General features: G+C 44.3%; 1 protein-coding gene across 3 annotated transcripts in view; it reads left to right on the top strand.

The window, feature by feature from the left end:
- MEIS3 (Meis homeobox 3) overlaps positions 1-14,754 on the top strand; it is an 81,720-nt gene that overhangs the window by 26,053 nt on the left and 40,913 nt on the right. For all 3 annotated transcript variants that reach the window (XM_069746596.1, XM_069746595.1, XM_069746597.1), the window contains exons 5-7: positions 2,923-2,973; positions 7,721-7,870; positions 11,312-11,423. In XM_069746596.1, the coding sequence (XP_069602697.1) occupies positions 2,923-2,973; positions 7,721-7,870; positions 11,312-11,423 (313 nt within the window). The remainder of the gene's footprint in view (positions 1-2,922; positions 2,974-7,720; positions 7,871-11,311; positions 11,424-14,754) is intronic.

Here is a 14,754-nt window from a genome sequence, read left to right as displayed (position 1 = left end):
CTGTTGGATGCACAATTTCTTTAGGGTAAGGAGAATATTTTTTATGAGCCTGTACCTCGGACGATGCGTCCATAATTCACAATTCCATGTTGGAGACGGTTTGGCTGGGCTGCCATAATAGATGTGTATCCAGTGGCCACTTGGCATGCGTGTTTTAATTAAGCCCCCAAGCATTTCCAAGCCCCCTGGTGGCATGGTTTCCTCATGGGGCTTTGAACTACCGTCTACAGTTTACACTGAGCTCAGCTCGTTAGCATACTAATAGGAACTCTATTCATTAGCAAAGGTGGGGGCCAGGAGCACTCCTGTGTCCAGGAGACAAAATGGAGTCACGCCAATCTGATAGCATGCCTGTTCCAAGATGGCGGCTGTTCCCTCATCACACCTACAGTTAAGTCCATATATATTTGGACAGAGACAACATTTTTCTAATTTTGGTTATAGACATTACCACAATGAATTTTAAAGAAAACAATTCAGATGCAGTTGAAGTTCAGACTTTCAGCTTTCATTTGAGGTTATCCACATTAAAATTGGATGAAGGGTTTAGGAGTTTCAGCTCCTTAACATGTGCCACCCTGTTTTTAAAGGGAGCAAAAGTAATTGGACAGATTCAATAATTTTAAATAAAATGTTCATTTTTAGTACTTGGTTGAAAACCCTTTGTTGGCAATGACTGCCTGAAGTCTTGACCTCATGGACATCACCAGACGCTGTGTTTACTCCTTTTTGATGCTCTGCCAGGCCTTCACTGCGGTGGTTTTCAGTTGCTGTTTGTTTGTGGCCTTTCTGTCTGAAGTTTAGTCTTTAACAAGTGAAATGCTGCTCAATTGGGCTGAGATCAGGTGACTGACTTGGCCATTCAAGAATATTCCACTTCTTTGCTTTAATAAACTCCTGGGTTGCTTTGGCTTTATGTTTTGGGTCATTGTCCATCTGTAGTATGAAACGATGACCAATCAGTTTAGCTGCATTTGGCTGGATCTGAGCACACAGTATGTCTCTGAATACCTCAGAATTCATTCGGCTGCTTCTGTCCTGTGTCACATCATCAATAAACACTAGTGACCCAGTGCCACTGGCAGCCATGCATGCCCGCGCCATCACACTGCCTCCGCCGTGTTTTACAGATGATGTGGTATGCTTTGGATCATGAGCTGTACCACGCCTTCACCATACTTTTCTCTTTCCATCATTCTGGTGGAGGTTGATCTTGGTTTCATCTGTCCAAAGAATGTTCTTCCAGAACTGTGCGGCTTTTTTAGATGTTTTTTAGCCTTTTTATTCTTGATGCTTATGAGTGGCTTGCACCGTGCAGTGAACCCTCTGTATTTACCTTCATGCAGTCTTCTCTTTATCTTTAGAAATACCCTGGTTTAGGGAAAGAGGGGGAAAAAAGAGACAAGTGCGGCGCTTCCTCTGAGCGTAATACGTTTTTACCAACAAGTTAAAAACATTTCTTTTATTTGTAGTTATGCTCACCTTCTATCAGTAAGAAATGCACGTTGAGATTCTCAAGGAATCAATTCTTTAGGCAACTCTTCTTCGTATGTTATATAATCCAATAGGGTGTGCAGCTCACTTTGGAGAACTATGTGTTGATCCTGCTTCAGATCCACATAGGTGGCGATTTCAAAGGGGAAAAAAAAAAAAAGCTCCAAGTAAATGTGGCGCTAAGCACCTACGGATTTTTTGAATGCATCCACTTCAAGAAAAAATGTTAAAAAATTCATTTACTTTTATAGTGCTTATTATATTGTTTGTTCCTTTTTTTTTGCTACCTGATGAAGGCTGCACTGTAAAAATAGCAGGCGAAACGCATTGTACTGTTTTTTAAAAATTTTTTACAAATATATTTTATTTTTTTATTTTGAGAAAATAAATGAATTTTTTAACATTTTTTCTTGAAGTGGATGCATTCAAAAAATCCGTAGGTGCTTAGCGCCACATTTACTTGGAGTTTTTTTTTTTTTTTTCCCTTTGAAGTCTTCTCTTTATGGTAGATTTGGATATTGATACGCCTACCTCCTGGAGAGTGTTGGTCACTTGGTCGGCTGTTGTGAAGGGGTTTCTCTTCACCATGGAGATTATTATGGGATCATCCACCACTGTTGTCTTCCGTGGGTGCCCAGGTCTTTTTGCATTGATGAGTTCACCAGTGCTTTCTTTCTTTCTCAGGATGTACCAAACTGTAGATTTTGCCACTCCTAATATTGCAGCAATTTCTCGGATGGGTTTTTTCTGTTTTCGCAGCTTAAGGATGGCTTGTTTCACATGCATGGAGAGCTCCTCTGACCGCATGTTTACTTCACAGCAAAACCTTCCAAATGCAATCACCACACCTCAGATCAACTCCAGGCCTTTTATCTGCTTAATTGAGAATGACATAACGAAGGGATGGCCCACACCTGTCCATGAAATAGCATTGGAGTCAATTGTCCAATCACTTTTGTTCCCTTTAAAAAACAGGGTGGCACATGTTAGGGAGCTGAAACTCCTAAACCCTTCATCCAATTTTAATGTGGATACCCTCAAATGAAAGCTGAAAGTCTGAACTTCAACTGCATCTGAATTGTTTTATTGAAAATTCATTGTGGTAATGTCTATAACCAAAATTAGAAAAATGTTGTCTCTGTCCAAATATATATGGACCTAACTGTATACTTCCGAGTATACATTTTCCTGACCTATACGTCCCAGTATACACCTGCCTGACTTATACTTCTGAGTATACACCTTCCAGACCTATACTTCCCAGTATACACCTTCCCTTTATCGCAGCATGCACAGAGTCTAATATATGAGTGATATTCATCATGTGCCTTGCTGAGACTTGTAGTTCTCAAGATCCACAGGTTAGCAGCCACTGATATAGACCGTAAGTAGAGTTGACATTAATGCAGATTTTATTTTTATTTCTAGATGATCCAGGCAATCCAGGTTTTGAGATTTCACCTACTAGAACTAGAAAAGGTAAGTCCCACAATGCAAAGTTTTGTGTTATCTTTGGGAATAGGTGACTGCTGCTTATTTCTGTACAGTGTGTGCCCCTTTAAGGATCCCAATAGTGAAAATCTTAAGATCTCTGGATGCAATAGGGGCAGTCGACATTGCAGAATTCTGCACACCGGATCCATCTGATCCTTTCCTTTTAGGGACCCCTACAGACCGGAGTTACAGAACCATAGGCTTCTATGGTGCTCTATTTTCGGGACTAATAACCTGCAGGAGGGTTGGGTGTTGCATCTGTAAAGCGGGTGCAAAATGGAATTATTTTTCTGATGCTTGGAGCCGCCTTCTTTCAGATACTTTGCACCGTGTCTATAGATATTAAAGGTGAGCAATTTGTTGCAGATCAGATTTGTGTTGAATTTTAGGAAATTTGCTGGACCCTGCAAAATTTCAGCAATTTGTGATTTGATTAGAAAAATCCCAGATGATTGAAAGAACACCGCGAGGTCTCCCAATAATTACTTTCAGCTGTTACATTGCGTGGTATATTGAAGTCAATCAGTTTATCTTAGCCTGTATAAAAGCCAAGGAAGGGAATACAGCAGCCAATATTATGGCGAACCTGGATAGTGGGAGAATGTCGCAGCTTAGCTATAAGGTACGGTCACACTAAGCGACGCTGCAGCGATACCGACAACGATCCGGATCGCTGCAGCGTCGCTGTTTGGTCGCTGGAGAGCTGTCACACAGACCGCTCTCCAGCGACCAACGATGCCGGTAACCAGGGTAAACATCGGGTTACTAAGCGCAGGGCCGCGCTTAGTAACCCGATGTTTACCCTGGTTACCATCGTTAAAGTAAAAAAAAACCAACCACTACATACTTACCTACTGCTGTCTGTCCTCGGCGCTGTGCTTCTCTGCTCTGGCTGTGAGCACAGCGGCCGGAAAGCAGAGCGGTGACGTCACCGCTCTGATTTCCGGCTGACCGGCGCTCACAGTCAGAGCAGAGAAGCACAGCGCTGGGGACAGACAGGGGAAGGTAAGTATGTAGTGGTTGTTTTTTTTTACTTTAACGATGGTAACCAGGGTAAACATCGGGTTACTAAGCGCGGCCCTGCACTTAGTAACCCGATGTTTACCCTGGTTACCAGCGAAGACATCGCTGAATCGGTGTCACACACACCGATTCAGCGATGTCAGCGGGAGAGCCAGCGACGAAATAAAGTTCTGGACTTTCTTCCCCGACCAGCGACAGCACAGCAGGGGCCTGATCGCTGCTGCCTGTCACACTGGACGATATCGCTAGCCAGGACGCTGCAACGTCACGGATCGCTAGCGATATCGTCTAGTGTGACGGTACCTTTACACATGTTTTTCCGTGAATTGCAGGCTTTGTGTTTTTTTTTTTTTTAATTTGACGACTTTCTTACGAGCCGTCCGTTTAGCGACTTTTAACCATTGAGCTTCTTGTCTATGGTTGGATATTGCTTATTAGATCATCAATGGCAATGGCTGACTATGAAATATACAGCTCTAGATCGTGAGCTCTGCGGGTCAGGCTGCATAGTAGTATAGCACCTGCTAAATCCTCCCTCGTTCAGTGTATACTGCAAGGATTGTACATAAACACATTAAGGTCCGTTGGATATTTAGGTCAACTGCTAAACAGTGCTTGTAGTTTTCTGTCTATTTTTTACGGATGGATGCGAGGTGCAGTAATGAGCTGTGCATGTAAAGATGAGGAGACACATCAGGGCGTGCTGTGCATGCCTGCAGGCAGGGAAAGGTTAATTGTACAGTAAAAAAAAATAAAATATATATATATATATATATTCCACCCCTCCCCTGCTCCAGTATGGAGAATCCCATCAGCCTTTGGATGAGCATCCTTGGCACATACCACTTTGAGAAGCAGGGGAGGGGGGGAGAGAGATGAAAGGCGCTACTTCAGAACTGCCCCTCTGGTTTGATAAGCTAATGAGCTCATTAAAGGATACAAGAGGCACTGGTGGTTTGTAACCAGATAATCCTCTTGTTAATGTGGTAATTAACCCTTTGATTCCCTTTGCTGGCCTGCTGGGGAATCAAGAAGGATTAAAGAAACAGGCCTGGGGTGTTGTAGATGCGGGAGGTAAGAGCTATGCCTTTTTAAAAGGATAGCCCCCCTCGTAGGTTTTCACCTTTCAGCCGGGTTACCTGTTGGCAAGAAGACTGATCCTTTAATAAATCCCCGTCCGACGTCTTTTGCAGTCAGGAAGCCGTGTTTATCCTAGGAGGCCATGGACTGGGTTTTCGGCAGACGCTGGAATCGCTTTCAGAGGTTTTTTTTTTCCCCTTCATTTCTCGAAATTTTAGCTTTTGGGCTGTGATTTCAGGGCTACAAGATGATGGCGGCTTTTAAGAGCATGACAGACAGATGCTTCGCCAACGAAACGATGCATCGGGTCTTCTTTCCATCTTCAAGCCCCTTGCTTCTTCAGAGGACAGGCCATACTGACCGAGGCTTTGCCGATTAGTCAGGCCATGACTGGATCATGGAAGACTTATTGGCCACAGAATTGAGCCTGAAATTGTGATCGGCCCAGAGGTTTTGGGGCAGACTGAGGTCTCCTCAACGGAATAATGTCCACCGAACCCGGCAATTTAGGCAGAACTGGATGACCATCTAATGTGGATGCCGGTATCCCGACCCTCCACCAAAGGAGGGAGAAATAAGGACTGGGATATTGGATTTCAACATGGCCGATCCTTTTGTTTTCGAGGGACAACAGATATAATGGAGGCTCATACCGACGCAACCGGACACATTCATAGAATCCTAGAATGTTAGAGTTGGAAGGGACCTCCAGGGTCGTTGTGTCAACGCAGGATTCACTAAACCATCTCAGACACATGGTTGATTCACCAACTCCGACATTGGTTGATATTAGTGTTCGTACATGTTCTACCACGCCTGACAAATGGTTGCTCCTTAAACCCATCTACACCTCCCTCAGATGATCACGGATTGGTATATTTACAGTGGTCTTGTGATCCATAGTCGTCTACGAGTAACCATTGGATAATAATTTCAGATTATTATTTCTTTTGGAAGATGATGATCTATCAGCTAGAACAATCGCTCTTAAATTTCACCCAATGATCGTTCTCGTTATGGTAGAAATCTTCTGCTTTTATAGACTGATGTATATGGGCGCCTTTAATCCCCTTTCCCTACCGTTCATGTGCATGGCGGGGTCAAGAGAGATGGCCGACAGCAATTTAAAGGGTATGGCCAGCTTTATATGTCTTGTCTGTTTTACAGAATTCCATACTCCATTTACATTGACTCGTTTAGATCTTGTGGCTCAATGGTTGAGCTTAGGATTCGAGTTGTCCCGTACATTTTTTTTTTTTTTAAGTCACTTTTCTTCTTTTGTCTCGTGGTATTACCTGACCATTTTTTATGCTCCAAATTCACCAAAATACCATTTTTAATTTTGGCCATACTTTACAATAGAAGTTAATAGGAAGGCCAACAAAAAAAAGCCCAAAAGACGCCCGGTTGACTTTTTGACTCCTAAAACATATATGTTTTATTCTTTACATCTAGATCGAATAAAAAAGTAAGAAAATCACTCACAAAGAAATTCTCAAAAAATGCTTAAAAAAACATGAACAAAACTTTTCACAGAAAACATTTCAAGAGAAATGATAAAACAAAACGAGGGAGACGTTAACAAAAAACTAATAAAAACGCATCAGGACAAAAAAAAAGGCCTAGAAAACATCACGTAGAAGGAGCGTGTCCTCAAGCGGTTTTCAGCTTGAAAAATTTGTCGGTTTTTTATTGCTTTAAAACAGCGCATAGCATTGAGTTTTTCGAGGAGTTTTTTTGTTTCCTGAACGATTTTGAAGGCTGTGCGCACGCAACATATTTCAGACGCAGAGTTTTCCCAGGCGAAGCCGCTTTCAGGAAAATGCCAAAGTAAAGAAGAAAATTTGTAATTTATTTATTTATCCATGCGTGAAAAACACTGACATTTTTTTTTTTTTGCCGAGGCCTAAGAATTATTTTCCTGATGCAGTTTTGCAGCCTTTTGATTGGATAATTCCCACTTTGGAGCGTTTAGGCAAGTGACATGCACTTTATTTTTGCTCTAATTTTTTTCTTTAGGAAAAACAAACGCTCTTCCATAAAAATAAAAGTGGAATGAATAAGAAGAGTTTTCCAAGTGTTTTTTGAAGAAGTTTTTTTTTCTGGAGAATTTCGGCACAGATTAGGTGCGTGAACCTTGAGCTGGGAAGTGTTCACGCTGAGGGTTTTTTTTTGTTTTTGTTTTTTTTTAGAGTTTTTGGAGAGGAAAGTCTTATGTTTTTGAGGAGGATATGGAGAGTTTCTCCTCCAAAAACTCAGCAAAAAGACTCGGTGTGAATTCAGATTTAGGCGTAGAACTGAGCCGTCGGGTTTGTGCCATGTCGCTCATCTTATCGACGGGTCAGGTCTATCTGAAGGTGTCATCTCCTGAGTGGTCCTGCCTAAGTCCTCGCGTTAGGACAGAGCAAATTGTGCGGCCTCTCCTCCTGGCTCAGCCAGTCTCTTCCTGCCCGCAGTGTTTCTGGAGTGGTGAAATGCTACCCCTGTGATCCCTCCGAAGGCCGCTAAGTGAGGGATTAGCTGATTAGGTGAAGAATGTGATCATAGTGTTTAACCCGACTGTCATGAAATCCTGAGGGCTCTTGTGACTGATTATCACTTCATGAAACCATCTTGTGCCTCCTTATAGGTTCACGACCTGTGTGACAATTTCTGCCACCGATATATCACCTGTTTGAAAGGCAAGATGCCCATCGACCTGGTGATAGACGACCGCGACGGTTCCTCCAAATCAGACTTGGAAGATTTCACAGGATCCTGCACGAGTTTATCAGATCAGGTGAGGATGTTCTTGGGTGGATTTTTATACGGGGGGGGGGGGGGCATCTGACTAGACCCAATAATGAAAAAGCGGGAATCCCTAGACTGTTCTTTTGGGCTCATTCACACATCCAGTTTTCTCCAACGAGTGCTATCTGTGGTTTGAATGGACCTGCCGTAGCCTGTGGGGTCATTCTCATGTCCGACACGTGTCTGGTTTTGATCCGACAAATCGTCAATGCAAATCAATGGGTCTGTGGAAAAATTGTGCTGCACTTTGATAGCATCAGAGTGCAGTCTGATTTTCACGGACGGTCAGAAAGGAGAAAGTGGAGAAACTTTGTTGTTTTTTATTTCTCCATGTATGAATTACGATTGTGTGACACATTGCCGCCGTATAGCCCCAGAATAAATGGGATCCATTCTTTTTATTTGGCAAGAAATCTGTGGAACCGAGCACGGGCCGAATGTAAAGTCACGTGATTGCAGTCTTATCCGTATTCCTAGCGTCTGCCGTCATCTTATTATGTCACTATGTGTGCGTCTGTCGTTCCCGCGCCTGTACGTTATGGCGGGGGGTGTAGGCCCAGCAGAGGGACCCTCCACTGCATCTTTAATGAGGCGCAGCCCAAGACTGTTAATTGTGGGTTATGCTTCCCTCCAGATAACACCCGGCTGTTCTCTCGCCTCCTTCTTTACAAACTAATGCAGGCGATGCATTTGCCTATAGCTGGACTGATGCATTTTTAATATTCCTTCAGGCTACAGAGCAGGCAGGGTACACAGCGAGGCCTCGCACTGAGTGCACTAATTCCAAATTCCAAGCAGCGGCCTATTGTGTGCTTGTCACCCCCCGCGCGCGCCATCCACGCCTAACCCCTTCCTCACCACAGGCTGCGCGGTCCATAAGGGCTCGTCGTTATACCTCCCGTCTCTAGTGGGCACTCAACGTTTCCAAATATTCATCGCAGGATGAAATCACATAGGACGAGTGCAGAGAGCAGGATTGAACCGTTAGGGCCTATTCAGACTGTAGCCATAAGACCACCGCGGATCGGTCGTTTAATAGCTCGTTTAGTCAGTGGACTGCACTTCCATGCCAAAAGGACGTTCGTTAATATGATCCTTCTGTGTGCACTCAGCAGCACATCACCTGCTTACACAGGACGATGTGCTGCCGAGGACGACGATCACAGGGTCCAGAGTGTTGGCTGAAAAAGACGCTGTGTTTTTGGTGCTGTTTTTACTTTTATTTGAATGGGTGAAAAATGCAGCAAGATTTGACATGCTGCAGACTTTAAAAAAAAAAAAAAAGAAAACAATAAACGGTATGTGCAGCGGAAAACGCTAAGCAGGTAAACAAGCCCTAAATCATTTCAACTGACGAACAAATGGGTCCCTAAATCATCTCACCCGACGAACAAGCGGGTCCCAAAATCATCTCACCCGACAAACAAACGGGTCCCTAAATCATCTCACCCGACGAACAAGCGGGTCAATAAATCATCTCACCGATGAACAAGAAGATCCCTAAATCATCTCACCCGACGAACAAGCGGGTCCCTAAATCATCTCACCCGACAAACAAGTGGGTCCCTAAATCATCTCACCCGACGAACAAGTGGGTCCATAAATTATCTCCCCGACGAACAAGAAGGTCCCTAAATCATCTCACCCAACGAACAAGCAGGTCCCTAAATCATCTCACCCGACAAACAAGCGTTTTTTTTACTCATTTATTAGGTGCTTGCCGGCCTAAGAAGACAAATAAAAGCTCATTCCAAATGTATCATCCTGGCTCAATCAGTTTTATGTGATATTGAGATTTATTTGGCACTTAGACGGTTACCCCCACTACCACCCCCGGTGGTAGTTTTGGGTATTACATTGCAGATTACCTATTGACCCTTCTGTCGCCCCTGGTGCATTAACTGTATGATACGTAGGGTTTTTTATGACCTGGAAGAATATTGTTTAAAGAGGTTATACCTCAATAATAGCCGGTGACATCCCTTTAAATATTAAATGTCATCCTATCACCGCTCGTCAGATAGTGATAAATGAGTGCGCCTATAAGCGGTGGCATTTGGTGTCACGGTGTTGTGTTTTCAGACCGAAACGCTGGAGGCCATCTTGCCCGTCAGATGGCGTCGATCCCTCCCCCTGACACCCCCTGGTGTCCATACTATGTTATTGCACCTAGGCAAATAAATGCAAATGTGACATTTTTTTTCGCAGACACCGGGGGGGCTAGATTGTGCATCACGGCTGACCTTGCTTTTACAAATGCGTTCTTCACAACAGTGGATTCTGTGTAGGGAACGACCCAGGAAATACGTCGTTGACATTTGTACACCGCCGTCGGAAGCGCTGACCTATTCATCATGTCACTGTCATTAGCGCATGCTAATGTTAGGAGGGACTGACCCGTGAAACATGCGCCAGTCCCTGGTAATATAATGCGGTCCTAAGGAAGGAATGACCCCGCCGGGACCCTTCGGTAGCGTTTTCTGCCGCTATGGAAGAATATGGGAGTATTTTCTAAAATTTTTGCAGATGAAGAGAATGGGAGGATTTAGCATGCAAAGGAACGGCCGCCTGTATTTGTGCCTGAATCGTGGCCTCCCGCAGATCCCAAACAAAACTCCTGTTCCCTCGGGGTCACAGCGCCCGCCTGCCTCCCTCTTTAACCCTTGAGACCCCCCCCCCCCCCCCAGGTTAATCAGGACCGGGGTAAAGGGTCGCAGATATATATATTTTTTTCTTGCTATATCCAAATCTTCACAGCTGGATCCTAAAACTCTGTGATCACCTGGAAGTAACGGCTAAAACTACACAGGGCAAAGGGAGCCAGCGAGCCGGACCGGGGAGCCTAAAGGCAGCCGCCTCTTTGAATGTGGGATTAAAGGGTCAATAAGGGTCAGTTCAGCTCCCAGAGGGGGTGTATGTACAAATGAAAACGACCCCTCACATCCCAAGCAGCAGATTTCCTTTCATCCTACTCTTATCTCCCCGGTGTTGAGTTTTCTAAAAGCTCTTTACAAAGGAGACCATAGAAAATTGAGTTCTCCCTAAAAACGGCCTGCAAGTTCCTTTATGGCTTTTCTTGGTGTTGAGTACGAGGTGCGACTGGAAATGAGAGACTTATATCGGTCTCTTTACGTAAAAAAAAAAATAAAAGAAACCAATTTAAATCGAGAGTCCTCTGTGGTTGATACCTTTTCATGGCGAACTGAAAAGATGGTAAAAAATTGCAAAGCTTTCGAGACTACACAGGTCTCTTCGTCAGGCATAGACCTGTGTAGTCTCGAAAGCTTTGCAATTTTTTTACCATTTTTACCAAGCTTGCAATTTGTTCTAAATATTTTTCTATCCACTGGCTAACACGGTACCAAGATCTATATCTTTCCTATATCAATTTTAATCGCGCATTTATTAAACTTTTATGTCTTTTATATAGAATAACTCATGGATCCGGGATCACGATGAAACGGGTTCTACCCACTCAGGAACGCCGGGTCCATCCAGTGGAGGGCTGGCATCACAGAGCGGGGATAACTCCAGCGAACAGGGTAAGGACAACGTCACTCACGTCTTATTACCGCCATATTAAACCCTTCTTCCTCCATGATGTATGTATCCATCATGGAGAAGATCAGAATACATGGAGGAATCTCCAGACAATGCAGATACCGGCAGTACTAAACAGCCGGTACCTGCCCCTAACAGCAGCAATCAAATCTAGCTCTGATCGCTGCTGGTTAAGACTATAAATGCTGCTATTAATCACTGACAGCGATATATTATTTGCCTGGTTCCCATTGGGCACCCATTGGCCCATTACGACATGATCGCAGGGTCCCATTGTTGTCCCCATGACGCTGTCATCTTCATACGCCTGTAAAGTCTCATAAGAGACTGATTTGTATGATATATAAGTATATAAGTATTGCAGTACGTAGCGCCAACGATCAAACAAATCCCCCCCAAAAAAAAAAGTGTAGCACACACACAAAAAAGGTTTAAAAAAGAAATAAATAAATAATAAAAATTCGAAACAGCCTCCTTTTCTCTAGTTAAAAATACAGAAATAAAAAATAAACATACCTGGCCACATCCTTAAAAATATGATCTATGAAAATATCAAATTATTTAAAATGCTTAAAGCAAAAAAAGAAATCAAAGCCCCGGAATTATCAGTGTTCCTTCAAAGCAAACCCTCTTCCTTAAATAAAATGTTTTAATAAAAAACAATCAAAAGATTATATGGTATCAATAAAAGCTACAGCTCGGCACACGGAAAACAAACGCTCACAGAGCGGCATCGACGGAAGACAAAAAAAAAGGTACGTGTTGTGGAAAAAGGGCGAGGCAAACTCAATTTTTTTTTATTTACTATTTTTATGGATTTTTTAGATTTATTGAATATTTTCACTTTTTATTACTATTTTATGGTATGAAAAATAAAGAAGAAGATGAAAAAACGCAGTGCATGTAAACTTTTCCACGCTTTGTCCCATTATAGGCGTATAGGAAACATATAGGCAAATAGGGAAAAAAATTCTAATTTCAGACCTCTTCATTCCGCTCTGATAGATTATGGTTTGGAGCATCTGAGGAATCGTAAGTTCGCCACTTCTTCTTCCACAATAGTCGTTAAAAAAAGGCGAACTGTTCATTTTGTAGAGAAGAAGAAGAGGGGCTTTGGAATCAGCCAGAGTTGGGGGGTGGGCACCAGGCCTCGCCAGGGACAATTGGGGAAGGCCAGCTGCATTTTGAGTTGGTCATGAAGGCATTTCAGTGTTTACTTATAGATCAGGATGACTGATATGGTAATTAGGAGCGGGATTCCAGCACTGGGCCTGGATGGAGTAGAATGGTTTGCTGGGAATTGCAGGGAGCGAGGGGGCCACGGAGAGGTGGATTATGCACCCTACAGGCTGACCCTGAGGGATCGCGGGGACAAACTGATCAGGTCAGGTTCAGCTGACGATCCGGGTCCAAACCTGAGTTGTATCCGGCTTCTTGTGTGAAATCCAGGCCCCTTCTCTCACTGCGCCACCGACCCCCCCTTTTTTTTTTTCGTTCTCAAACTTCAAGGTCATCATATAACTGTGCAGAGAGCCTTAACTGGGCTGCCAGAAAAGTTGTTTTTTTTCTCCTTCCATCTGTGTGCGACTCGGCTCATTCATAAATCTCCCGCATCCCCACCCCCCTTCAATTGCCCAACACTACACCCCCCTTCCATCATCTTTTTCTTCTTGCTGCTGCACTGTGTGTCTGCTTCATTGACTCACAGCTAGGGTTGCTATAAAGCTACAGGGAGTGTTGGTTAATCACAGAATAATCCTAAGGGGGGGGGTCCGCCATACCGCCCCCAGATCCGCACTCTCTCCCCATAGCAGCACCACCCTCTTCCTCTTCCAGTCGCTCCTTGCAGTATGTAAACTGGATTAGTGTAAAATAAACAAGTGGAGCAGACGTGCGCTGGCTGTTCCAGAAGCCGCCGCCGCGCTCAGACCTCTGTGCATCTGTAGATCCATATTAAAAAAGCAACTTATAGCTATTACAGGGACTGGCCGACCCCCAAGCCGTGCCCCTCTGTGATGTCAGGACAGTAATGACTCCCGTGATCGTGCGGACACGCCAGATTATCTCGGCTTGTGTACTATATAATTATAGAGTAGTAATGGACCCAATTATCTGTTGATCAGCACAGATTGAGTTATCTCCAGTCCTCGATCGGCTCTGATTCAGTGAGGCGGGAGGCAGAACGGCTTTCTACAAACCTCAGATAGGAGCTGATTAGATTATACGCCATGCTGACAGATCTCTGGTCAGGGCACAGATCTGGATAATCATCCGCTAGTTAAAGATCTGCTCACATTTCGTCTTTTCTTCACCCATGGCGGGAACGTGGCGGGAGCACACGTGCACTGAACAGATCCGTGGGCCACTATGCAGCAAGGTGCGTCCGTATACCCTCTTCATTTGTGTTTTTACAGTATGGGATAGACCTTGGCATTCTAAGAGCCACCGCTCACTCTTTGGCGGTCCCTCAATCAGAAATTAGAAGGCAGCTGCCATTCTGTTTTCACTTTACGTATAAGTGAGTGTGCTCACAGTAATGATGGCATGGAGGCATGCGTACACATACGGAAATAATAAAAAAAGCATTTGTACTGTCTAAGGCTGGAGGGTTACATGGTCGTGGTGCCCTGCGGATCGCCCCATTTACCTGCATTACACTGCGATGTCGCAGCAGCACAGAGCGATCTTTGGTCACATGATGTAGCAGCAGCACAGGGCGATATTCGGTCACGAGATGTAGCAGCAGCACAGAGCGATCTTTGGTCACATGATGTAGCAGCAGCACACAGCGATCTTTGGTCACATGATGTAGCAGCAGCACAGAGCGATCTTTGGTCACATGATGTAGCAGCAGCACACAGCGATCTTTGGTCACATGATGTAGCAGCAGCACACAGCGATCTTTGGTCACATGATGTAGCAGCAGCACAGAGCGATCTTTGGTCACATGATGTAGCAGCAGCACACAGCGATCTTTGATCACATGATGTAGCAGCAGCACAGAGCGATCTTTGGTCACATGATGTAGCAGCAGCACAGAGCGATCTTTGGTCACGGGATGTAGCAGTAGCACAGGGCGATATTTGGTCACATGATGTAGCAGCAGCACACAGCGATCTTTGGTCACATGATGTAGCAGCAGCACAGAGCGATATTTGGTCACATGATGTAGCAGCAGCACAGAGCGATCTTTGGTCATGCGATGTCGCAGCAGCACAGAGCGATCTTTGGTCACGTGATGTAGCAGCACAGGGCGATCGTTGGTCACATGATGTAGCAGCAGCACAGAGCGATCGTTGGTCACGAGATGTA

This window comes from Ranitomeya imitator, chromosome 2 (genome assembly GCF_032444005.1).
Source record: "Ranitomeya imitator isolate aRanImi1 chromosome 2, aRanImi1.pri, whole genome shotgun sequence".
NCBI lineage: Eukaryota > Metazoa > Chordata > Amphibia > Anura > Dendrobatidae > Ranitomeya > Ranitomeya imitator.
Note: the sequence above shows the minus strand (reverse complement) of the source record. Positions and strands in the feature narration are given on the sequence as shown.